Below are 24,646 nucleotides of genomic sequence, written 5' to 3' on the forward strand. Positions count from 1 at the left end.
AAGAGACAAAGAAAGATCCACTTCAGGCGTTTCCACCCATATACAGTGGTGTGAAAAAGTGTTTGCCCCCTTCTTGATTTCTTATTTTTTTGCATGTTTGTCACACTGAAATGTTTCAGATCATCAAACAAATTGAAATATTAGACAAAGATAACACAAGTAAACACAAAATGCAGTTTTTAAATGAAGGTTTTTATTATTAAGGGGAAAAAAAAAACCAAACCTACATGGCCCTGTGTGAAAAAGTGATTGCCCCCTAAACCTAATAACTGGTTGGGCCACCCTTAGCAGCAACAACTGCAATCCAGCATTTGCGGTAACTGGCAATGAGTCTTTTACAGAGCTGTGGAGGAATTTTGGCGCACTCATCTTTGCAGAATTGTTGTAATTCAGCCACATTGGAGGGTTTTCGAGCCTTAACCACTTTTTTTAAGGTCATGCCACACTATCTCAATCGGATTCAGGTCAGGACTTTGACTAGGCCACTCCAAAGTCTTCATTTTGTTTTTCTTAAGCCATTCAGAGGTGGACTTGCTGTTGTGTTTTGGATCATTGTCCTGCTGCAGAACCCAAGTGCGCTTCAGCTTGAGGTCACGAACAGATGGCCGGACATTCTCCTTCAGGATTTTTTGGTAGACAGCAGAATTCATGGTTCCATTTACCACAGCAAGTCTTCCAGGTCCTGAAGCAGCAAAACAGCCCCAGACCATCACACTACCACCACCATATTTTACTGTTGGTATGATGTTCCTTTTCTGAAATGCTGTGCTACTTTTACACCAGATGTAATGGGACACACACCTTCAAAAAGTTCAACTTTTGTCTCGTCAGTCCACAGAGTATTTTCCCAAAAGTCTTGGGAATCATCAAGATGTTTTCTGGCAAAACTGAGACGAGCCTTTATGTTCTTTTTGCTCAGCAGTGGTTTTCGTCTTGGAACTCTGCCATGCAGGCCATTTTTGCCCAGTCTCTTTCTTATGGTGGAGTCATGAACACTGACCTTAACTGAGGCAAGTGAAGCCTGCAGTTCTTTGGATGTTGTTGTGGGTTTTTTTCTGACCTCTTAGATGAGTCGTTGCTGCGCTCTTGGGGTCATTTTGGTCGGCCAGCCACTCCTGGGAAGGTTCACCACTGTTCCATGTTTTCGCCATTTGTGGATAATGGCTCTCACTGTGGTTTGCTGGAGTCCCAAAGCTTTAGAAATGGCTTTATAACCTTTTCCAGACTGATAAATCTCAATTACTCCGTTTCTCATTTGTTCCTGAATTTGTTTGGATCGCAGCATGATGTCTAGCTTTTGAGAATCTTTTGGTCTACTTCACTTTGCAGGGCAGGTCCTATTTAAGTGATTTCTTGATTGAGAACAGGTGTGGCAGTAATCAGGCCTGGGTGTGGCTAGAGAAATTGAACTCAGCTTTCCAAAGATGTGATAAACCACAGTTGATTTATGTTTTAACAGGGGGGGCAATCACTTTTTCACACAGGGCCATGTAGGTTTGGATTTTTTTTCCCCTTAATAATAAAAACCTTCATTTAAAAACCGCATTTTGTGTTAACTTGTGTTATCTTTGTCTAATATTTCAATCTCTTTGATGATCTGAAACATTTCAGTGTGACAAACATGCAAAAAAATAAGAAATCAGGAAGGGGGCAAACACTTTTTCACACCACTGTATATATCAATAAGGGGCAGAATGTTTGAAGAATGCAAAATGTAATATTGTACGACAATAATATAATTCCAAGACATCATTAAATAGTATAACAGTACAAGTATACTGTTGACTTTTAGTGTAAAAGAGCAGTCCTGTGACTGAGAGGTGAGGGTTCTGCAGAGGGACCCAGATCTGTTTTAGTCTACAGTTCGAGATGAAAACCTTATATCGCCAAAAATATCGCTGTTTTGGTTTCCAATCAAAAGATGAATATCTAGTTGAACGAACTGAATAAACAGCATTATGGTATGAACTATATTACGAGCACAACAGAAATCGCTCTTCCACACAGCTGCTGTACGATTCTGAGCAACAGTACATCATTACTAAATATCGGTAAGAAATGTGATCTGATATATTTATAAATTATACTAATAAAACAACAGAATCGCTCTTTTTCAAGTGGTTGTGGGTGGCTCTTAAAAGAGCCTTTGTGCTCGGGATCAGTCGGGGGATAGTTTGAGAAGGAGCGCGCAGTTCATACACCCTCTCCAATCTTCTTGGTTTGATTAAATCAAAGTATAAAGGCGTTTTTATACCTAGAAATCAATAACCTGGCAAGAACCTTGATTTCTTTTAACTATGATGAAGTAGGGCAATAATATACTTCCATTCAATCATGAAATCGTATAATTCTGCTATAATGAAGTTAAATCAAACATATGTTACAGTGTAAAAGCGCATCCTGTGACTCAGGGGAGGAGTGCTGTGCTGAGGGACCCCGATTTCTGTTCAACTTTACAGCTCGGGGTTAAAAGCTGGTTAAACAATAATATAAATATGATATAATAATGTGAATGAAGAGAACAATTTTCTAAACCCCATTACAAGTACAATAAGTGACCCAGTTCGCTCTGCTCGGTTTATAATTAAAAGGCGAAAATCCACTTAAACGAACTGAACAAAGAAAATGATCGTATTAACTGTATTGCGAGCGCAACAAATCGCTCGTCCACACAGCGGCTGTGATTCGGAGCCACGGTACATCACTGCTAAAACCTCAGTGAAAAAAAACACGTGCTCCGACCTATTTATAAATATTGCAATTATGTGCATAAAAACAGAAATCGCTTTTTCAAGAGACTGTGGGTGGCTCTTAAAAGAGCCTTTGTGTTCGGGGTCAGTCGGGGTCTCTGCCGGGCTGTTTACTTGCTCTTGACCGGCTTCTCGGTCTTCTTGGGCAGCAGCACCGCCTGGATGTTGGGCAGCACGCCGCCCTGCGCGATGGTCACGCCGCCCAGCAGCTTGTTCAGCTCCTCGTCGTTGCGGACGGCGAGCTGCAGGTGCCGGGGGATGATGCGGGTCTTCTTGTTGTCCCGGGCGGCGTTGCCAGCCAGCTCCAGGATCTCGGCGGTCAGGTACTCCAGCACGGCGGCCAGATACACCGGGGCTCCGGCGCCAACCCGCTCGGCATAGTTTCCCTTGCGCAGCAGCCGGTGGACACGGCCCACAGGGAACTGCAGTCCGGCCCTGGAGGAGCGAGTCTTGGCCTTGGCTCTGGCCTTACCGCCGGTCTTTCCTCTGCCGCTCATCTTGCAGTATCAAGCTTGTCTGAAGAAATGTGACAACAATGATCACAAGTTGTCTGCCGCCCCGCTTTTGAAGAGTCGCGGCTGAATTTGATTGGTTGGCCCCGAACGAGCTCTCCACCCAATCAGAGATCAGTGTTGCCACCCAGCGCTCTCGGTCTCGACCAATCAACAGGCAGGAGGGAAATTCGGACTCTGAACTCTGCTGCCGAGCGAAGATAAATATTTGTTTTTCAATTTCAAGCTTATGATCATTATACTCATACACAGCTATATGGAATAACGAGATGCTATTTAGATAGCTCTCAGACTGTAAGTGGTAAAAACACAATTGCATGACAAAAGAAAGACAGAGACAACAGGCCATGTGCAGAACAACAGGCGATTAGCAAACCTTTGCTTAACCGGTCATTTTCATGCTTTAAAAAGTGTATATTTTAGTGTATTTCACCGCCATCTGACTCTCAGTGACCATGTCTTAACACGCTACCTTGAGTGGAATTAAGCTCAACTCCCATAAGGATCTGTATCACCCGCCTGCGAGGGCTCAGTATTGAAAAGTCACCATTGTCGCTCTTATAGTGATCAAGTTGTCATGGTGCGCCTTTTCACAAGTCCGCTATAGCTGCGAGACTAGCAGTCACGAATTGCAAGTCACACACTAATGAAAACCTACGGGCAATGTAACAGTGTAACATTTCACCTCATTGTTGGTGATGAGATGAAAGGTGTCGCAGTGTTGTTCAGTGACAATTAGAAAGTTTCATTCTTAACGAAAAGGCCCCCTTATAATTCTACAAAACCTTCCCTATGCACCCATTATTTACAATAGCATTTACTTTTGTACAATATTTTACCCAACTCGACTAAATATCGCATTTCAGTTTGAAGAAAAAGGTACTTTAACCGCTAAACCTCAATCCCCCCCATTGTGTAAAGTAACTATTTTCCCCCCCATCGAGCGAACCGGCGCTTTCAGGCGGTGAAAAGGGAAAGTCTGCGCTCTCTCTCGGAAGGGCTGGTGGCTCTTAGAAGAGCCTTTGGGTTTGGAGGAAATTAACTCGGGGGTCGATCGCTCACTTCTTCTTGGGAGCCGCTTTCTTAGCTTTGGTCGTCTTGGGTTTGGCCACCTTGGGCTTCGCTGCCTTGGCTTTCTTCGGGCTCTTTGCCTTCTTAGGCGCCGCGGGCTTCTTGGCCTTCTTGGGGCTCTTGGTCGCCTTCTTGGCCGCTGCGGGCTTCGCGGCTTTCTTGGGCGACTTCTTGGCGGCCGCCGGCTTCTTGGGCGCCGCCTTCTTGGGCTTCTTGGCGGCCGCTGGCTTCTTAGCCGCTGCGGGTTTCTTGGCCGCCGGCTTCTTGGCTTTGGCGGCGGCGGCGGCTTTCTTCACGGGCTTGGTCTTGGTCTCCGCCTGCTTCTTGTTGAGCTTGAAGGAGCCCGAGGCGCCGGTGCCCTTGGTCTGCACCAGGGTGCCCTTGGTCACCAGGCTCTTGATGGCCAGCTTGACGCGGGAGTTGTTCTTCTCCACGTCGTAGCCGCCGGCCGCCAGGGACTTCTTCAGGGCGGCCAGGGACACGCCGCTGCGCTCCTTGGAGGCGGACACGGCCTTCAGGATGAGCTCTCCCACGCTGGGGCCCGCTTTCTTGGGCTTGGCGGCGCTCTTCTTCTTGGGCGCCTTGGCCGGCGCGGCGGCGGGGGCCGGAGCGACTTCTTCTGCCATCGCTGCGTCTCTGTCTGCTGTCGGACTGTCTGCGGCTCCGCGCGCAGGCGGGACTTCAAGGCCGCATGAGAACCGTGGAGACTCAACCGCTGCTGCTGCAGCTCCGCTCCGCACAGCCCGCTCGCACTTGTGTTTTCTCCCCGCACAAAACTGCCCCGTAATCCTCACAACTACACCGAAACGAGTACAAAAGATGCAAAATGCAGAGGAAACCCCCTGGTCTTTAATATGCAGTTGAGTTACAGATTTTTCTGTACGGTAATTTTGACAGAATTGCCCAAACTCCAGCAACAGCGCAAACGAAAGGCGGTGCTCGCCCGGCACTTTGTCGTCTATTTCTAAAATAAATGTACTTAAACCGTCAGTAAAGACAAAAACAAGGTGTAAATAATACAGTCGAGACAGACGGTCATGTAACACAATACGAATGAATTCTGAATTATTTAAAACTGATGACTTATTTTGCTCTATGTTCAGTGTCATTAACACACTCCCGGACTCGCTGTTTTTCAGTAACAGAGGGACAAGTTTTGTCAAACAAGACAGTTGTGTCCCCGTGAAATTGGGAGTATTTCGAGTTTTTCCACCGATACGCTTTTATAAAATGCTGAACAAGCGTATTCTGTCGCTTTGTTTATCTCATAAATTTCCAAATCCGTTATTTCAATGGCGGTTCTTCAATGGGGCTTTAGTTTCAAGTCTTGAAAACCGGGTTTGTTAATGTGCCCAGTGTCCAGGTTTTATATTTTAAAAAATAAAGAACTGCAATCCCTCCTCGAAAAAAAAAAGTCTAAGTGCACCGAATAAGCATTTCACAGAGAACAGGAGACACTTCTTTACCCAAAGAGGTGTGGGAGAATGGAGCAATTTGTCCAGCCATGCTGATCCCCTGTCTGCTCTCTAGAAACAACAGGGTGAGATCTGTGTCCACTACCTAACGATCATGTTATGTCCTCTTTGTAAAGACACTGATATGATATAAATCGACTGCAATGACTACATTCCTTTAACCCCAGTGATCAACAGTCAAAAGCACAGACTATGCACTTAAGTAACTGACTTGGTGTTGTAAGGTTAACTTTTGTTTAAAAAAAGTGTGTAAAAAATGTCAGGTTGTCATGGTTTCTTAAGTTTACTGGGAGATAATGATATTGCTTTCATGTACAGTTATACTACATCTCAGGTTCAAAGAACTGACCTGCTTTCAGTTACGACATAAATCGATTGCAATAAATTCCTCGCCACAAAAAAAAACACATTGTTAGCTCTATAAGTATCTTTATAAGTCAGGTTATAGAAACACAAGACACTCGCATCGCCAACAAGCAGTAACAACTCGACTCACCGGAGATCCACGGCTTAATTACCTGTGGACGTTTATACTTAAAGAGAAGTGCGTTTTTTTGTTATTTTGTTTCCCTCGGCGCCGCTCTGGAGTGTCCCGTGAGGATCACCCACACATATTCACCATTTAGATAGATAGATACTTTATTGATCCCGTGAGGGAAATTGCAGTGCAACAGCAGCTTAACACACACAACACAGCCACAGTGTAACGAATTATATAATAATAGTACAATACATACAATACAATACAAGAGTTACTCACAGTCCGGACGCACAAGAACAAACTAGAACAGAACAGTTCACAGAAAATCGTATCACACTCATATTACACATATGAATATAAATATAGATGTAACTATAGATATAAATATAAATGTATTGCACAGGTCCCTGGCATATATTGCACAAAAAGTGGTTGTAAACGGGAAAAAGAAAAAGAAAAAGAAAGAGAACAGATGTAGCAGTAAATGTGTAGATGCGTTTAGTCCAGAAACAGGTCACTGTCGATGTTGCCTCTGCCAAGACGCAAGGTGGATGCGTTGTACAGTCTTATGGCAGACGGCAAGAATGACCTCCTGTAGCGCTCCCTGTCGCACCGTGGATGAATCAGTCTATTGCTGAACGTGCTCTTCATTCCTGCCAGCCTGTCAAAGAGGGGATGGGAGAAGTTGTCCATGATGGCCTCTAGTTTGGACCTCATTCTCCTCTCAGCCACTACCTCCAAGGAGTCCAGGTCAAACCCAATGACAGAGCTTGCTCTCCTGATGAGCTTGTTCAGCCTTTTGGAATCTACTGCTCTAATCCCAGAGCCCCAGCACACCACTGCGTAGAAAATGGCACTCGCTACCACCGACTGATAGAACATGTGTAGCATCTTACTACACACATTGAAGGACTTGAGCCTCCTCAAGAAGTAGAGTCGGCTCTGTCCCTTCTTATAGATGGCCTCGATGTTCTTAGACCATTCCAGTCTATCGTCGATGTGCACTCCCAGGTACTTGTACGAGTCCACCATCTCCACGCCACTCCCATGGATGTAGACAGGAGTAGGTTTGACCTTTTTCCTCCTGAAATCTACCACCAGTTCCTTTGTCTTCGTCACATTCAGTTCCAAGTGGTTCACCCCACACCACTCCACAAAGCTGCTGACCAGTCCTCTGTACTCCTCCTCCTGCTCACCCTTGATACATCCCACAATTGCAGAGTCATCTGAGAACTTCTGCAGGTGGCATGACTTTGAGTTGTACTTAAAGTCCGAAGTATAGAGGGTGAAGAGGAATGGAGAAAGAACTGTCCCTTGAGGTGCCCCTGTGTTACTCACTACCTGTTCAGACACACAGTTCTGAAGTCTCACAGACTGTGGTCTGCCTGTCAGGTAGTCAGTGATCCACGAGGTCGTGGAGGCATCGACTTGCATCTCCTCCAGCTTCCTCCTTAGAAGTAAGGGCTGGATGGTATTGAAGGCACTGGAGAAGTCGAAAAACATGATCCTTACAGTGTTGCCAGCCCTGTCCAGGTGTGAGTAGGCCCTTTGCAGCATGTAGATGATCGCATCCTCCACACCAACACTGGGCTGGTAGGCAAACTGTAGGGTGTCCAGTGATGAGCTGACCAGGGGTCTCAGGTGGGATAAGACCAGCCTCTCCAGTGTCTTCATGATGTGAGAAGTCAGTGCAACTGGTCTGTAGTCGTTGAGGACAGAGGGGCGCCCTTTCTTTGGTACCGGGACCAGGCATGATGTCTTCCAGAGCACCGGGACTCTTTCCAAGCGCAGGCTCAGGTTGAACAGTCGCTGGAGCACTCCGCTCAGCTGATCAGCACAGGCCCTCAGAACTCTGGGGCAGATGTTATCTGGTCCTGTGGCCTTACCCTCGTGCAGCCTCTTCAGCTCCTTCTTCACCTGGTCAGCTGTGATGGTCAGCCTGGCCTGGGGGATGGTGCTCATACTGCTTTCAGTGCTGCAGGTGTTAATGGCGGAGGTGTTGGAGAGTGGCAGCTGTGGGGGATGGGTGGGTGAGTAGCCGTCGGGGGTTGTGGCTGTAGGCGGCCATGTTTGTGGGGGGATGGAGGAGGTATTGGGCAGTCGCAGCTGTGAAGGGTTAGGGAGCGTGTGGCAGTGGGGGGATGGGTGTTGCGCCACAGAGGACCCAGAATCAAACCTGTTAAAGAACTGGTTCAACTCGTTGGCCATCTCCAGGTTCCCTTCTGTTGCACCCCCAGCCTGTTTGAAGCCAGTGATCTCTCTCATGCTGCTCCATACATCTCTCACCCTATTCCTTTGCAGCTTGTCCTCTATCTTCTTTCTTTATGCGATTTAAAAATTTATGCGATTTTAACCCATCACTGTTTAACATAACAACACTTTATTGGCCCTATACAACATCTTGTATTAGGAATTCGTCCAGCTTGCTCTCCATGAGACACAGACACGTTAAACTCCGGTCTAAGCAACACAATCTCAGTATGAAGTGAGTAACGTTTCCTTACAAGTCAAACGTGCGTTAAAGGGACCGTCTAAAGGGAGAAATCATGATTGCTCTTTTAAGGACTCTGTGGGTGGCTCTTAAAAGAGCCTTTGGGTTCGTAAATCCGGGACGGGCGGGCCGCGTTTACTTGGAGCTGGTGTACTTGGTGACGGCCTTGGTGCCCTCGGACACGGCGTGCTTGGCCAGCTCTCCGGGCAGCAACAGGCGCACGGCGGTCTGGATCTCCCGGGAGGTGATGGTGGAGCGCTTGTTGTAATGCGCCAGGCGGGAGGCCTCGCCGGCGATGCGCTCGAAGATGTCGCTGACGAACGAGTTCATGATGCCCATGGCCTTCGACGAGATGCCGGTGTCCGGGTGCACCTGCTTCAGCACCTTGTACACGTAGATGGCGTAGCTCTCCTTCCTGGTCTTTCTGCGCTTCTTGCCGCCTTTCCCGGCAGTCTTGGTCACGGCCTTCTTGGAGCCCTTCTTGGGAGCGGATTTCGCTGGTTCAGGCATCTTCTCACAAGACTCACTGTACAGACAGTAATAAGATCACACGCCTCCTGCAGCCCCGTATTTATAGCGGCTGCACGCAAATCATCTCGCTCAGCTCAGAAGGCGGCTCATTGGTCAGCGAGAGAGCTGTTCTTCTATTGGCTGCGCTCTGGGCCAATGAAATTCAAACGGCTGAGCGCCCGAGCCGCTCGCTCTGACTCCAGGCGCCTCTCTCTCCCCTCCGCCCGCGCACACAGGAACAAAGGGCCGTGTGATCCGTTTAGCACTACGTGCAGATTTATTGAAATCCGACTCTCATTCCGTTTATATCTCCTACTCTGGAAAACAGTGTGCTCGGTGTAAACTGTGCGATTTGTGCAAACTTGGAGTCAAAAGAACTCTAGGCAATTTTAAAATCAATTGTGAACCAACAGCATTTTATCGCCACACTTTTGAGCTTTAGCACCGGTTTCAAATTAGTCTGAGCACAAGAAAACATCACACTAAACCTTCTACAAAGTGAACGTAAGCAGAATGGCTCTTTCCAAATGGATTTCAAGCGCTTCGAGCGTCTTTGTCTCGACCTCCCGCCGAGTCCGAGCGAACAAAGAGCCGAGCAGCTTCCTGGCGGGGCGGGAGGGTTAGAAACCGCCCGATATCACAAAAGCTCTTTCTTAAAAGACAAACCAAACATGAAGAATAAAGAAACACATATAGAAGCTGAACCCCATTCTACCCCATGATCTAATACCAATTTTCTACCGTTTCGAACACATTTTTTAAGGAAGGCTCATCAGAAGAAAATAGTCTAAATGCTAAAACGCAAAGCACGCTGTACGAGTGAGGGGAATGAGAACTACCACACCAACACTTCTGGGCAGCATAACGTGTTTCACCAAGAAACGTTACCCCATTAGCAGCCACATCCATATACAGATCGCTCTGTATTGTGCAAAGCACCAGTGTGTAATAAAGCGACTCTGTGATTACTTTATTTCTTGCTATCAAATATGATTTTCAAAATAAAACATCAATGCCTAAACGGATTAGAGCTCTCTTATGAGAAGGTGGGTGGCTCTTAAAAGAGCCTTTGGGTTTAAAGTCGGGGTCCAGTCCGGCAGTGAAGCTCCGCTCCTGTTCAGCCTCCGAAGCCGTACAGGGTGCGGCCCTGGCGCTTCAGCGCGTACACCACGTCCATGGCGGTGACGGTCTTCCTCTTGGCGTGCTCGGTGTAGGTGACGGCGTCGCGGATGACGTTCTCCAGAAACACCTTCAGCACCCCGCGGGTCTCCTCGTAGATCAGCCCGGAGATCCGCTTCACTCCCCCACGGCGAGCCAGGCGGCGGATGGCGGGCTTGGTGATTCCCTGGATGTTGTCGCGGAGAACCTTGCGGTGACGCTTAGCGCCTCCTTTACCGAGTCCCTTTCCGCCTTTGCCCCTTCCAGACATCTTCAACTTATCAGCTGTGAACACGACACACACTGCTCGACTGCAGCCGCGGCGCTTCTCTTTTCAAGCCTGAGAGCGGACCTGCTTGAGACCGGAGGCGCACTGACACACGAGCCCGCCTCCTCTCCGACTGCAGCAGCAGCCCAGACTGCACATGAACCCCTTCCCTGCCGTGAGCTCTCCCACAGCAGCGCTGCAGAGGACAGACCTCGAGTATTCAATATTTATGTTGATGCGACCCGAGGTGCTGTAATATTCTCGTGTAGATTTAGACCTTATTCCGCGCACAACACAAAAACACAGAATTCGGAATGGAAAATGTAGTGTACTACTGTGTATGAGGGTCATGAATAACTGACATAAAGCATTCATCGTTGAAGTAGTACATATCTCGTTCTCCACCCCTTATGTAGCATTGAATAAACAATCCAGCTGTTAAAAAGTCCAAAATGTAAGGACGTCTTTTAAAACGCTTAAAAGGAAATGCTTCACCCAAACTAACTGTCTTTATAAACGTTCTTAAACCATTTCATTGAAATCTCGATCACATGGATTGTCTGAGGTTCATGGCTAGTTAGCACAGTGGTCCTCACAGATCTGTACTGCAGTATAAATGCTTCTTCTGGGGTGAAATGAAGAGCGATGGAGGGACCAGTAAGCTGCTGCTTAATTGAGAACAGACACCGAATTCGTAAAACGTATAGTAGTGTAGGGGGTTTTAATGCCAGTTGTTCTTGTATCATTAAAATAATCCCATGCACTTAAACTTTCAAAGGTAGATATGAATGCTTTAAAATAGATGTAGAGCAAAAAGGGGACGTGTGTCGGTGGGTAACTGCAGCAGTGTAGTCGTGCGCGAATGGGCTTTTACATGAGGGGGTAGAAAACCGCTTCTCAGTACGGATTTCACTTATCACCTAACCAAACGAGAATTGTGCCTCGTACAGGCTATAGTGGAATATATGAACCCTCTCGAGTGTTGTGGTGGCTCTGAAAAGAGCCTTTGTGTTCAAGGGGAAAGATCCTGCAGCGGGCGGTCCGTGTCTAAGCGCGCTCCCCGCGGATGCGGCGGGCCAGCTGGATGTCTTTGGGCATGATGGTCACCCTCTTGGCGTGGATGGCGCACAGGTTGGTGTCCTCGAAGAGCCCCACCAGGTAAGCCTCGCTGGCCTCCTGCAGAGCCATGACGGCGGAGCTCTGGAAGCGCAGGTCGGTCTTGAAGTCCTGGGCGATCTCTCTCACCAGGCGCTGGAAAGGCAGCTTGCGGATCAGCAGCTCGGTAGACTTCTGGTAGCGGCGGATCTCCCGCAGAGCCACGGTGCCGGGCCTGTAGCGGTGGGGCTTCTTCACGCCGCCGGTGGCGGGGGCGCTCTTGCGGGCAGCCTTGGTGGCCAGCTGCTTCCTGGGCGCCTTGCCGCCGGTGGACTTGCGAGCGGTCTGCTTGGTTCTCGCCATCTTCCTGGCTGCTCTTCACAATCAGCACTGTAGTGAAAAGTGTGGCCGGCACTCGGGTTTATATGGGCAGGCAGCCCCGTCCTGATTGGCTGAACGGCCCCGGGACCCTCTCGCTGATTGGATCGTTTGAGAAGGAGCGCGCAGTTCATACACCCTCTCCAATCCTCTTTGTTTGACCAAGTCAAAGTATAAATGCGTTTTTATACTTAGAAATCAATAACCTTGATTTCTTTTAACTTTAATTCCATTAAATCATGAAATAGTATAATTCTACTATAATGAAGTTGAATCAAACATATGTTACAGTGTAAAAGCGCATCCTGTGACTCAGGGGAGGAGTGCTGTGCTGAGGGACCCCGATTTCTGTTCAACTTTACAGCTCGGGGTTAAAAGCTCGTTAAACAATAATATAAATATGATATAATAATGTGAATGAAGAGAACAATTTTCGAAACCCCATTACAAGTACAATAAGTGACCCAGTTCGCTCTGCTCGGTTTATAATTAAAAGGCGAAAATCCACTTAAACGAACGGAACAAAGAAAATGATCGTATGAACTGTATTGCGAGCGCAACAAATCGCTCGTCCACACAGCGGCTGTGATTCGGAGCCACGGTACATCACTGCTAAAACCTCAGTGAAAAAAAACACATGCTCCGACCTATTTATAAATATTGCAATTATGTGCATAAAAACAGAAATCGCTCTTTTCAAGAGACTGTGGGTGGCTCTTAAAAGAGCCTTTGTGTTCAGGGTCAGTCGGGGTCTCTGCCGGGCTGTTTACTTGCTCTTGACCGGCTTCTCGGTCTTCTTGGGCAGCAGCACCGCCTGGATGTTGGGCAGCACGCCGCCCTGCGCGATGGTCACGCCGCCCAGCAGCTTGTTCAGCTCCTCATCGTTGCGGACGGCGAGCTGCAGGTGCCGGGGGATGATGCGGGTCTTCTTGTTGTCCCGGGCGGCGTTGCCAGCCAGCTCCAGGATCTCGGCGGTCAGGTACTCCAGTACGGCAGCCAGATACACCGGGGCTCCGGCGCCGACCCGCTCGGCATAGTTTCCCTTGCGCAGCAGCCGGTGGACACGGCCCACAGGAAACTGCAGTCCGGCCCTGGAAGAGCGAGTCTTGGCCTTGGCTCTGGCCTTACCGCCGGTCTTTCCTCTGCCGCTCATCTTGCTCTGTCAAAGTTCTACGAAAGAATCTTCTAACAATGATCACAAGTTGTCTGCCGCCCCGCTTTTGAATAGTCGCGGCTAAATGTGATTGGTTGGCCCCGAACGAGCTCTCCACCCAATCAGAGATCAGTGTTGCCACCCAGCGCTCTCGGTCTCGACCAATCAACAGGCAGGAGGGAAATTCGGACTCTGAACACAGAGCGCGGCTCAGCTGCCGAGCGAAGATAAATATTTGTTTTTCAATTTCAAGCTTATGATCATTATACTCATACACAGGTATATAGAATAACGAAATGCTATTTAGATAGCTCTCAGACGGTAAGTAGTAAAAACACAATTGCATGACAAAAGAAAGACAGAGACAACAGGCCATGTGCAGAACAACAGGCGATTAGCAAACCTTTGCTTAATCGGTCATTTTCATGCTTTAAAAAGTGTATATTTTAGTGTATTTCACCGCCATCTGACTCTCAGTGACCATGTCTTAACACGCTACCTTGAGTGGAATTAAGCTCAACTCCCATAAGGATCTGTATCACCCGCCTGCGAGGGCTCAGTATTGAAAAGTCACCATTGTCGCTCTTATAGTGATCAAGTTGTCATGGTGCGCCTTTTCACAAGTCCGCTATAGCTGCGAGACTAGCAGTCACGAATTGCAAGTCACACACTAATGAAAACCTACGGGCAATGTAACAGTGTAACATTTCACCTCATTGTTGGTGATGAGATGAAAGGTGTCGCAGTGTTGTTCAGTGACAATTAGAAAGTTTCATTCTTAACGAAAAGGCCCCCTTATAATTCTACAAAACCTTCCCTATGCACCCATTATTTACAATAGCATTTACTTTTGTACAATATTTTACCCAACTCGACTAAATATCGCATTTCAGTTTGAAGAAAAAGGTACTTTAACCGCTAAACCTCAATCCCCCCCATTGTGTAAAGTAACTATTTTCCCCCCCATCGAGCGAACCGGCGCTTTCAGGCGGTGAAAAGGGAAAGTCTGCGCTCTCTCTCGGAAGGGCTGGTGGCTCTTAGAAGAGCCTTTGGGTTTGGAGGAAATTAACTCGGGGGTCGATCGCTCACTTCTTCTTGGGAGCCGCTTTCTTAGCTTTGGCCGTCTTGGGTTTGGCCACCTTGGGCTTCGCTGCCTTGGCTTTCTTCGGGCTCTTTGCCTTCTTAGGCGCCGCGGGCTTCTTGGCCTTCTTGGGGCTCTTGGTCGCCTTCTTGGCCGCTGCGGGCTTCGCGGCTTTCTTGGGCGACTTCTTGGCGGCCGCCGGCTTCTTGGGCGCCGCCTTCTTGGGCTTCTTGGCGGCCGCTGGCTTCTTAGCCGCTGCGGGTTTCTTGGCCGCCGGCTTCTTGGCTTTGGCGGCGGCGGCGGCTTTCTTCACGGGCTTGGTCTTGGTCTCCGCCTGCTTCTTGTTGAGCTTGAAGGAGCCCGAGGCGCCGGTGCCCTTGGTCTGCACCAGGGTGCCCTTGGTCACCAGGCTCTTGATGGCCAGCTTGACGCGGGAGTTGTTCTTCTCCACGTCGTAGCCGCCGGCCGCCAGGGACTTCTTCAGGGCGGCCAGGGACACGCCGCTGCGCTCCTTGGAGGCGGACACGGCCTTCAGGATGAGCTCTCCCACGCTGGGGCCCGCTTTCTTGGGCTTGGCGGCGCTCTTCTTCTTGGGCGCCTTGGCCGGCGCGGCGGCGGGGGCCGGAGCGACTTCTTCTGCCATCGCTGCGTCTCTGTCTGCTGTCGGACTGTCTGCGGCTCCGCGCGCAGGCGGGACTTCAAGGCCGCATGAGAACCGTGGAGACTCAACCGCTGCTGCTGCAGCTCCGCTCCGCACAGCCCGCTCGCACTTGTGTTTTCTCCCCGCACAAAACTGCCCCGTAATCCTCACAGATACACCGAAACGAGTACAAAAGATGCAAAATGCAGAGGAAACCCCCTGGTCTTTAATATGCAGTTGAGTTACAGATTTTTCTGTACGGTAATTTTGACAGAATTGCCCAAACTCCAGCAACAGCGCAAACGAAAGGCGGTGCTCGCCCGGCACTTTGTCGTCTATTTCTAAAATAAATGTACTTAAACCGTCAGTAAAGACAAAAACAAGGTGTAAATAATACAGTCGAGACAGACGGTCATGTAACACAATACGAATGAATTCTGAATTATTTAAAACTGATGACTTATTTTGCTCTATGTTCAGTGTCATTAACACACTCCCGGACTCGCTGTTTTTCAGTAACAGAGGGACAAGTTTTGTCAAACAAGACAGTTGTGTCCCCGTGAAATTGGGAGTATTTCGAGTTTTTCCACCGATACGCTTTTATAAAATGCTGAACAAGCGTATTCTGTCGCTTTGTTTATCTCATAAATTTCCAAATCCGTTATTTCAATGGCGGTTCTTCAATGGGGCTTTAGTTTCAAGTCTTGAAAACCGGGTTTGTTAATGTGCCCAGTGTCCAGGTTTTATATTTTAAAAAATAAAGAACTGCAATCCCTCCTCGAAAAAAAAAAGTCTAAGTGCACCGAATAAGCATTTCACAGAGAACAGGAGACACTTCTTTACCCAAAGAGGTGTGGGAGAATGGAGCAATTTGTCCAGCCATGCTGATCCCCTGTCTGCTCTCTAGAAACAACAGGGTGAGATCTGTGTCCACTACCTAACGATCATGTTATGTCCTCTTTGTAAAGACACTGATATGATATAAATCGACTGCAATGACTACATTCCTTTAACCCCAGTGATCAACAGTCAAAAGCACAGACTATGCACTTAAGTAACTGACTTGGTGTTGTAAGGTTAACTTTTGTTTAAAAAAAGTGTGTAAAAAATGTCAGGTTGTCATGGTTTCTTAAGTTTACTGGGAGATAATGATATTGCTTTCATGTACAGTTATACTACATCTCAGGTTCAAAGAACTGACCTGCTTTCAGTTACGACATAAATCGATTGCAATAAATTCCTCGCCACAAAAAAAAACACATTGTTAGCTCTATAAGTATCTTTATAAGTCAGGTTATAGAAACACAAGACACTCGCATCGCCAACAAGCAGTAACAACTCGACTCACCGGAGATCCACGGCTTAATTACCTGTGGACGTTTATACTTAAAGAGAAGTGCGTTTTTTTGTTATTTTGTTTCCCTCGGCGCCGCTCTGGAGTGTCCCGTGAGGATCACCCACACATATTCACCATTTAGATAGATAGATACTTTATTGATCCCGTGAGGGAAATTGCAGTGCAACAGCAGCTTAACACACACAACACAGCCACAGTGTAACGAATTATATAATAATAGTACAATACATACAATACAATACAAGAGTTACTCACAGTCCGGACGCACAAGAACAAACTAGAACAGAACAGTTCACAGAAAATCGTATCACACTCATATTACACATATGAATATAAATATAGATGTAACTATAGATATAAATATAAATGTATTGCACAGGTCCCTGGCATATATTGCACAAAAAGTGGTTGTAAACGGGAAAAAGAAAAAGAAAAAGAAAGAGAACAGATGTAGCAGTAAATGTGTAGATGCGTTTAGTCCAGAAACAGGTCACTGTCGATGTTGCCTCTGCCAAGACGCAAGGTGGATGCGTTGTACAGTCTTATGGCAGACGGCAAGAATGACCTCCTGTAGCGCTCCCTGTCGCACCGTGGATGAATCAGTCTATTGCTGAACGTGCTCTTCATTCCTGCCAGCCTGTCAAAGAGGGGATGGGAGAAGTTGTCCATGATGGCCTCTAGTTTGGACCTCATTCTCCTCTCAGCCACTACCTCCAAGGAGTCCAGGTCAAACCCAATGACAGAGCTTGCTCTCCTGATGAGCTTGTTCAGCCTTTTGGAATCTACTGCTCTAATCCCCGAGCCCCAGCACACCACTGCGTAGAAAATGGCACTCGCTACCACCGACTGATAGAACATGTGTAGCATCTTACTACACACATTGAAGGACTTGAGCCTCCTCAAGAAGTAGAGTCGGCTCTGTCCCTTCTTATAGATGGCCTCGATGTTCTTAGACCATTCCAGTCTATCGTCGATGTGCACTCCCAGGTACTTGTACGAGTCCACCATCTCCACGCCACTCCCATGGATGTAGACAGGAGTAGGTTTGACCTTTTTCCTCCTGAAATCTACCACCAGTTCCTTTGTCTTCGTCACATTCAGTTCCAAGTGGTTCACCCCACACCACTCCACAAAGCTGCTGACCAGTCCTCTGTACTCCTCCTCCTGCTCACCCTTGATACATCCCACAATTGCAGAGTCATCTGAGAACTTCTGCAGGTGGCATGACTTTGAGTTGTACTTAAAGTCCGAAGTATAGAGGGTGAAGAGGAATGGAGAAAGAACTGTCCCTTGAGGTGCCCCTGTGTTACTCACTACCTGTTCAGACACACAGTTCTGAAGTCTCACAGACTGTGGTCTGCCTGTCAGGTAGTCAGTGATCCACGAGGTCGTGGAGGCATCGACTTGCATCTCCTCCAGCTTCCTCCTTAGAAGTAAGGGCTGGATGGTATTGAAGGCACTGGAGAAGTCGAAAAACATGATCCTTACAGTGTTGCCAGCCCTGTCCAGGTGTGAGTAGGCCCTTTGCAGCATGTAGATGATCGCATCCTCCACACCAACACTGGGCTGGTAGGCAAACTGTAGGGTGTCCAGTGATGAGCTGACCAGGGGTCTCAGGTGGGATAAGACCAGCCTCTCCAGTGTCTTCATGATGTGAGAAGTCAGTGCAACTGGTCTGTAGTCGTTGAGGACAGAGGGGCGCCCTTTCTTTGGTACCGGGACCAGGCATGATGTCTTCCAGAGCACCGGGACTCTTTCCAAGCGCAGGCTCAGGTTGAACAGTCGCTGGAGCACTCCGCTCAGCTGATCAGCACAGGCCCTCAGAACTCTGGGGCAGATGTTATCTGGTCCTGTGGCCTTACCCTCGTGCAGCCTCTTCAGCTCCTTCTTCACCTGGTCAGCTGTGATGGTCAGCCTGGCCTGGGGGATGGTGCTCATACTGCTTTCAGTGCTGCAGGTGTTAATGGCGGAGGTGTTGGAGAGTGGCAGCTGTGGGGGATGGGTGGGTGAGTAGCCGTCGGGGGTTGTGGCTGTAGGCGGCCATGTTTGTGGGGGGATGGAGGAGGTATTGGGCAGTCGCAGCTGTGAAGGGTTAGGGAGCGTGTGGCAGTGGGGGGATGGGTGTTGCGCCACAGAGGACCCAGAATCAAACCTGTTAAAGAACTGGTTCAACTCGTTGGCCATCTCCAGGTTCCCTTCTGTTGCACCCCCAGCCTGTTTGAAGCCAGTGATCTCTCTCATGCTGCTCCATACATCTCTCACCCTATTCCTTTGCAGCTTGTCCTCTATCTTCTTTCTTTATGCGATTTAAAAATTTATGCGATTTTAACCCATCACTGTTTAACATAACAACACTTTATTGGCCCTATACAACATCTTGTATTAGGAATTCGTCCAGCTTGCTCTCCATGAGACACAGACACGTTAAACTCCGGTCTAAGCAACACAATCTCAGTATGAAGTGAGTAACGTTTCCTTACAAGTCAAACGTGCGTTAAAGGGACCGTCTAAAGGGAGAAATCATGATTGCTCTTTTAAGGACTCTGTGGGTGGCTCTTAAAAGAGCCTTTGGGTTCGTAAATCCGGGACGGGCGGGCCGCGTTTACTTGGAGCTGGTGTACTTGGTGACGGCCTTGGTGCCCTCGGACACGGCGTGCTTGGCCAGCTCTCCGGGAAGCAGCAGGCGCACGGCGGTCTGGATCTCCCGGGAGGTGATGGTGGAGCGCTTGTTGTAATGCGCCAGGCGGGAGGCCTCGCCGGCGATGCGCTCGAAGATGTCGCTGACGAACGAGTTCATGATGCCCATGGCCTTCGACGAGATGCCGGTGTCCGGGTGCACCTGCTTCAGCACCTTGTACACGTATATGGCGTAGCTCTCCTTCCTGGTCTTTCTGCGCTTCTTGCCGCCTTTCCCGGCAGTCTTGGTCACGGCCTTCTTGGAGCCCTTCTTGGGAGCGGATTTCGCTGGTTCAGGCATCTTCTCACAAGACTCACTGTACAGACAGTAATAAGATCACACGCCTCCTGCAGCCCCGTATTTATAGCGGCTGCACGCAAATCATCTCGCTCAGCTCAGAAGGCGGCTCATTGGTCAGCGAGAGAGCTGCTCTCCTATTGGCTGCGCTCTCCGCCAATGAAATTCAAACGGCTGAGCGCCCGAGCCGCTCGCTCTGACTCCAGGCGCCTCTCTCTCCCCTCCGCCCGTGCACACAGGAACAAAGGGCCGTGTGATCCGTTTAGCACTACGTGCAGATTTTCTGAAATCCGACTCTCATTCCGTTTATATCTCCTACCCTAGAAAACAGTGTGCTCGGTGTAAACTGCGATTTGTGCAAACTTGGAGTCAAAAGAACTCTAGGCAATTTTAAAATCAATTCTGAACCAACAGCATTTTACCACCACACTTTTGAGCTTCAGCACCGGTTTCAAATTAGTCTGAGCACAAGAAAACATCACAATAAACCTTCTACAAAGTGAACGTAAGCAGAATGGCTCTTTGCAAATGGATTTCAAGCGTCTTTGTCTCGATCTCCCGCCGAGTCTGAGCGAACAAAGAGCCGAGCAGCCTCCTGGCGGGGCGGGAGGGTTAGAAACGGCCCGATATCACAAAAGCTTTCTTGAAAGACAAACCAAGCATGAAGAAAAAAAAAAAACACATATTGAAGCTGAACCCCATTCTACCCCATGATCGAATACCAATTTTCTACCATTTCGAAAGCATTTTTTAAGGAAGGCTCATCAGAAGAATATAGTCTAAATGCAAAAACGCAAAGCACGCTGTACGAGTGAGGGGAATGAGAACTACCCCACCAACACTTATGGGCAGTATAACGTGTTTCACCAAGAAACGTTACCACATTAGCAGCCACATCCATATACAAGTCGCTCTGTCTTGTACAGAGCACCAGTGTACAATAAACCGACTCTGATTACTTTCTTACTATCAAAAATGATTTTTAAATAAAACATCAATACCTAAACAGATTAGAGCTCTCTTCTGAGAAGGTGGGTGGCTCTTAAAAGAGCCTTTGGGTTTAAAGTCGGGGTCTGGTCAGGCAGTGAAGCTCCGCTCCTGTTCAGCCTCCGAAGCCGTACAGGGTGCGGCCCTGGCGCTTCAGCGCGTACACCACGTCCATGGCGGTGACGGTCTTCCTCTTGGCGTGCTCGGTGTAGGTGACGGCGTCGCGGATGACGTTCTCCAGAAACACCTTCAGCACCCCGCGGGTCTCCTCGTAGATCAGCCCGGAGATCCGCTTCACTCCCCCACGGCGAGCCAGGCGGCGGATGGCGGGCTTGGTGATTCCCTGGATGTTGTCGCGGAGAACCTTGCGGTGACGCTTAGCGCCTCCTTTCCCGAGTCCCTTTCCGCCTTTGCCTCTTCCAGACATCTTCAAGTTATCAGCTGTGAACACGACACACACTGCTGGGCTGCAGCCGCGGCGCTTCTCTTTTCAAGCCTGAGAGCGGACCTGCTTGAGACCGGAGGCGCACTGACTCCGCCTCCTCTCCGACTGCAGCAGCAGCCCAGACTGCACATGAACCCCTTCCCTGCCGTGAGCTCTCTCCCACAGCAGCGCTGCAGAGGACAGACCTCGAGTATTCAATGTTTATGTTGATGCGACCCGCGGTGCTGTAATATTCTCGTGTAGATTTAGACCTAATTCCGCGCACAACACAACACAGAATTCGGAATGGAAAATGTAGTGTACTACTGTGTATGAGGGTCATGAATAACTGATATAAAGCATTCATCGTTGAGGAAGTACATATTTCGTTCTCCACCCCTTTTGTAGCATTGAATAAACAATCCAGCTGTTAAAAAGTCCAAAAATGTTTTATATAAAGACGTCTTTTAAAACGTTTAAAAAGAAATGTTCCACCTAAAGTAACTATATAAACGTTCTTAAATCATGTCTCCATCACATGGACTGTCTTGAGGTTGATGGCTAGTTAGCAGACAGTGGTCCTCACAGATCTGGGGTGAGTTTCCCGAAAGCATCGTAACGCTAAGAACATCGTAAACTCGATCTTAAATCGATCGTTAATTTACGAGTGTTTCCCAAAACCCTTCGTAATCTACGTGCTCCCCGACCCACTCGTTAATCACTAAGTGCTTCTTAAACTGGCTACCTCTTGCGCCAACCTTAGCGACAGAGATCGCCAGAGAGCGCACATTAAATTCAAGTCATGGGAATTCTCTGGAAATATAAAATACTAAGATTTTATATTAAGGATTTTGATATTTTGTTGTACTATGTAAGAGGAAATTTGAAAAAAGAACTTGTATTTATACAGTAATGAATTTATTACGCTTAAAAGGAAATGCTCCACCCAAACTGTCTGTATAAACGTTCTTAAACCATTTCATTGAAATCTCGATCACATGGATTGTCTGAGGTTCATGGCTAGTTAGCACAGTGGTCCTCACAGATCTGTACTGCAGTATAAATGCTTCTGGGGTGAAATGAAGAGCGATGGAGGGACCAGTAAGCTGTTCCTTAATTGTGAACAGACACCGAATTCGGAAAATAAATAGTGGTGTAAGGGGTTTTAATGCCAGTCATTCTTGTATCATTAAAATAATCTCATGCATTTAAACACTTTCAAATTTAGATATGAAGGCTGAAAAATAATGTAGAGCAAAAGGGGGACGTGTGTCGGTGGGTAACTGCAGCAGTGTAGTCGTGCGCGAATGGGCTTTTACACGAGGGAGTAGAAAACCGCTTCTCAGTACGGATTTCACTTAACAGCTAACCAAACGAGAATTGTGCCTCGTACAGACTATAGTGGAATATATCAAAGGGACTCTTGATGATATTCTAGGCAACCTTAAAATCACTCTTGAGCAACCAACAGCTTTGTATAGCAACATTTTTGAGCTTTGGCACTGCTTTCAAATTAGTCTGAGCTCACGGAACCTTCTCACGAACCCTTTCTACAGAATGAGTGTAACGAGAAGGGCTCTTGGCGAATAAAGTGGAATTCCTCCAGCACAAAGAGCTGAGCAGCCCGCTTCCTTCCTTAAAACCCATAAAGCAGGAGTGAAGAACAAACCGTTCAGAAGCTGAACCCCATTCGGCTCCCATGACCTTATTGCAATTTTCTACCATTTTGAACACGTCTGATGAGCGCTCTGTAAATGTCTTATTGAAAGAAGCGCAAAGCATGTAGCACTGCGAGTGATGGGGATGAAAACTATGGGCAGGGAAACGCGTTTCATAACGTAACGTTATGAAGCAGATTCACACACAGCTCGCTCTATACTGCGCATTAAGGTAGGATAATCACCCCGGTCTTCGATTGCGTTTCCAGCTGGACTTTTAAAGTACAACTTCATTCCACAGACAAATATAAAGATTTCAGCTCTTTTCTGAAAAGGTGGGTGGCTCTTAAAAGAGCCTTTGGGTTTATAAACAGTAGTGTAAGGGGTTTATGCCAGTCGTTCTTGTATCATTAAAATAATCCCATGAAAACCGCTTTTCAGTACGGATTTCACTTATCGGCTAACCAAACGAGAATTGTGCCTCGTACAGGCTATAGTGGAATATATGAACCCTCTCGAGTGTTGTGGTGGCTCTGAAAAGAGCCTTTGTGTTCAAGGGGAAAGATCCTGCAGCGGGCGGTCCGTGTCTAAGCGCGCTCCCCGCGGATGCGGCGGGCCAGCTGGATGTCTTTGGGCATGATGGTCACCCTCTTGGCGTGGATGGCGCACAGGTTGGTGTCCTCGAAGAGCCCCACCAGGTAAGCCTCGCTGGCCTCCTGCAGAGCCATGACGGCGGAGCTCTGGAAGCGCAGGTCGGTCTTGAAGTCCTGGGCGATCTCTCTCACCAGGCGCTGGAAAGGCAGCTTGCGGATCAGCAGCTCGGTAGACTTCTGGTAGCGGCGGATCTCCCGCAGAGCCACGGTGCCGGGCCTGTAGCGGTGGGGCTTCTTCACGCCGCCGGTGGCGGGGGCGCTCTTGCGGGCAGCCTTGGTGGCCAGCTGCTTCCTGGGCGCCTTGCCGCCGGTGGACTTGCGAGCGGTCTGCTTGGTTCTCGCCATCTTCCTCGCTGCTCTTCACAATCAGCACTGTAGTGAAAAGTGTGGCCGGCACTCGGGTTTATATGGGCAGGCAGCCCCGTCCTGATTGGCTGAACGGCCCCGGGACCCTCTCGCTGATTGGATCGTTTGAGAAGGAGCGCGCAGTTCATACACCCTCTCCAATCCTCTTTGTTTGACCAAGTCAAAGTATAAATGCGTTTTTATACTTAGAAATCAATAACCTTGATTTCTTTTAACTTTAATTCCATTAAATCATGAAATAGTATAATTCTACTATAATGAAGTTGAATCAAACATATGTTAGTGTAAAAGCGCATCCTGTGACTCAGGGGAGGAGTGCTGTGCTGAGGGACCCCGATTTCTGATTAACTTTACACCTCGGGGTTAAAAGCGCGTTATACAATAATATAAATATAATATAATAATGTGAATGAAGAGAACAATATCCTAAACCCCATTTCAAGTACAATAAGGAACCCAGTTTGCACTGCTCGGTTTATAATTAAGAGGCGAAAATCTACCTGAACGAACTGAACAAAGAAAATGATCGTATGAACTGTATTGCGAGCGCAACAAATCGCTCGTCCACACAGCGGCTGTGATTCGGAGCCACGGTACATCACTGCTAAAACCTCAGTGAAAAAAAACACGTGCTCCGACCTATTTATAAATATTGCAATTATGTGCATAAAAACAGAAATCGCTCTTTTTCAAGAGACTGTGGGTGGCTCTTAAAAGAGCCTTTGTGTTCAGGGTCAGTCGGGGTCTCTGCCGGGCTGTTTACTTGCTCTTGACCGGCTTCTCGGTCTTCTTGGGCAGCAGCACCGCCTGGATGTTGGGCAGCACGCCGCCCTGCGCGATGGTCACGCCGCCCAGCAGCTTGTTCAGCTCCTCGTCGTTGCGGACGGCGAGCTGCAGGTGCCGGGGGATGATGCGGGTCTTCTTGTTGTCCCGGGCGGCGTTGCCAGCCAGCTCCAGGATCTCGGCGGTCAGATACTCCAGCACGGCGGCCAGATACACCGGGGCTCCGGCGCCGACCCGCTCGGCATAGTTTCCCTTGCGCAGCAGCCGGTGGACACGGCCCACAGGAAACTGCAGTCCGGCCCTGGAAGAGCGAGTCTTGGCCTTGGCTCTGGCCTTACCGCCGGTCTTTCCTCTGCCGCTCATCTTGCTCTGTCAAAGTTC

At 48.3% G+C, this 24,646-nt stretch overlaps 7 protein-coding genes and 2 pseudogenes across 9 annotated transcripts; all 9 read right to left on the reverse strand.

The window, feature by feature from the left end:
• Positions 1-2,860: 2,860 nt before the first annotated feature.
• On the reverse strand, positions 2,861-3,247 carry LOC148816618 (histone H2A). The gene has a single exon (XM_088940063.1). It carries the CDS (start codon positions 3,245-3,247, stop codon positions 2,861-2,863), a length of 387 nt encoding a protein of 128 aa, XP_088796189.1.
• Positions 3,248-4,200: 953 nt separating this feature from the next.
• On the reverse strand, positions 4,201-4,973 carry LOC148816619 (histone H1 pseudogene; annotated as a pseudogene).
• Positions 4,974-8,915: 3,942 nt separating this feature from the next.
• LOC148816620 (histone H2A-like) lies at positions 8,916-13,342 on the reverse strand. Of its 2 annotated transcripts, none has more exons than XM_088939528.1 (2): positions 12,975-13,342; positions 8,916-9,195 (listed from the first exon to the last, which is right to left on the reverse strand). In XM_088939528.1, the coding sequence occupies exons 1-2, from the start codon at positions 13,340-13,342 to the stop codon at positions 8,916-8,918; spliced, it is 648 nt and encodes a 215-aa protein (XP_088795654.1). The 2 variants fall into 2 exon arrangements, with proteins under 2 accessions (XP_088795654.1, XP_088795652.1); XM_088939526.1 differs by having other exon boundaries at positions 8,916-9,233; positions 12,971-13,342.
• On the reverse strand, positions 10,408-10,719 carry LOC148816621 (histone H4). Its single transcript, XM_088939899.1, has one exon. It carries the CDS (start codon positions 10,717-10,719, stop codon positions 10,408-10,410), a length of 312 nt encoding a protein of 103 aa, XP_088796025.1.
• LOC148816622 (histone H3) lies at positions 11,764-12,934 on the reverse strand. Its single transcript, XM_088939533.1, has 2 exons — positions 12,917-12,934; positions 11,764-12,174 (listed from the first exon to the last, which is right to left on the reverse strand). Exon 2 carries the CDS (start codon positions 12,172-12,174, stop codon positions 11,764-11,766), a length of 411 nt encoding a protein of 136 aa, XP_088795659.1. The 5' UTR covers positions 12,917-12,934.
• Positions 13,343-14,306: 964 nt separating the features above from the next.
• Positions 14,307-15,080, reverse strand: LOC148816623 (histone H1 pseudogene; annotated as a pseudogene).
• A 3,942-nt stretch (positions 15,081-19,022) lies between these two features.
• LOC148816624 (histone H2A-like) lies at positions 19,023-24,628 on the reverse strand. 2 transcript variants are annotated; one of them, XM_088939530.1, is made up of 2 exons: positions 24,261-24,628; positions 19,023-19,302 (listed from the first exon to the last, which is right to left on the reverse strand). In XM_088939530.1, the coding sequence occupies exons 1-2, from the start codon at positions 24,626-24,628 to the stop codon at positions 19,023-19,025; spliced, it is 648 nt and encodes a 215-aa protein (XP_088795656.1). The 2 variants fall into 2 exon arrangements, with proteins under 2 accessions (XP_088795656.1, XP_088795655.1); XM_088939529.1 differs by having other exon boundaries at positions 19,023-19,340; positions 24,257-24,628.
• Positions 20,497-20,818, reverse strand: LOC148816625 (histone H4). Its single transcript, XM_088939532.1, has one exon. The coding sequence runs from the start codon at positions 20,806-20,808 to the stop codon at positions 20,497-20,499; it is 312 nt and encodes a 103-aa protein (XP_088795658.1). The 5' UTR covers positions 20,809-20,818.
• On the reverse strand, positions 23,051-23,461 carry LOC148816626 (histone H3). The gene has a single exon (XM_088939531.1). It carries the CDS (start codon positions 23,459-23,461, stop codon positions 23,051-23,053), a length of 411 nt encoding a protein of 136 aa, XP_088795657.1.
• Positions 24,629-24,646: the final 18 nt, after the last annotated feature.

This window comes from Atractosteus spatula, chromosome 22 (genome assembly GCF_055471065.1).
Source record: "Atractosteus spatula isolate fAtrSpa1 chromosome 22, fAtrSpa1.hap1, whole genome shotgun sequence".
Taxonomy (NCBI): Eukaryota; Metazoa; Chordata; class Actinopteri; order Semionotiformes; family Lepisosteidae; genus Atractosteus; species Atractosteus spatula.

Bases quoted from the DNA above. Each gene is read 5' to 3' on its own strand.
- LOC148816621 (XM_088939899.1), bottom strand. From the start codon at position 10,719: ATGTCTGGAAGGGGCAAAGGCGGAAAGGGACTCGGTAAAGGAGGCGCT.
- LOC148816625 (XM_088939532.1), bottom strand. From the start codon at position 20,808: ATGTCTGGAAGAGGCAAAGGCGGAAAGGGACTCGGGAAAGGAGGCGCT.
- LOC148816622 (XM_088939533.1), bottom strand. From the start codon at position 12,174: ATGGCGAGAACCAAGCAGACCGCTCGCAAGTCCACCGGCGGCAAGGCG.
- LOC148816626 (XM_088939531.1), bottom strand. From the start codon at position 23,461: ATGGCGAGAACCAAGCAGACCGCTCGCAAGTCCACCGGCGGCAAGGCG.
- LOC148816624 (XM_088939529.1), bottom strand. From the start codon at position 24,628: ATGAGCGGCAGAGGAAAGACCGGCGGTAAGGCCAGAGCCAAGGCCAAG. The intron at 19,341-24,256 runs GTCAAGAGCAAG...GCCGTGACCAAG, and splicing joins CCAAGAAGACCGAGAAGCCG to ACTGCCGGGAAAGGCGGCAA.
- LOC148816620 (XM_088939526.1), bottom strand. From the start codon at position 13,342: ATGAGCGGCAGAGGAAAGACCGGCGGTAAGGCCAGAGCCAAGGCCAAG. The intron at 9,234-12,970 runs GTCAAGAGCAAG...GCCGTGACCAAG, and splicing joins CCAAGAAGACCGAGAAGCCG to ACTGCCGGGAAAGGCGGCAA.
- LOC148816618 (XM_088940063.1), bottom strand. From the start codon at position 3,247: ATGAGCGGCAGAGGAAAGACCGGCGGTAAGGCCAGAGCCAAGGCCAAG.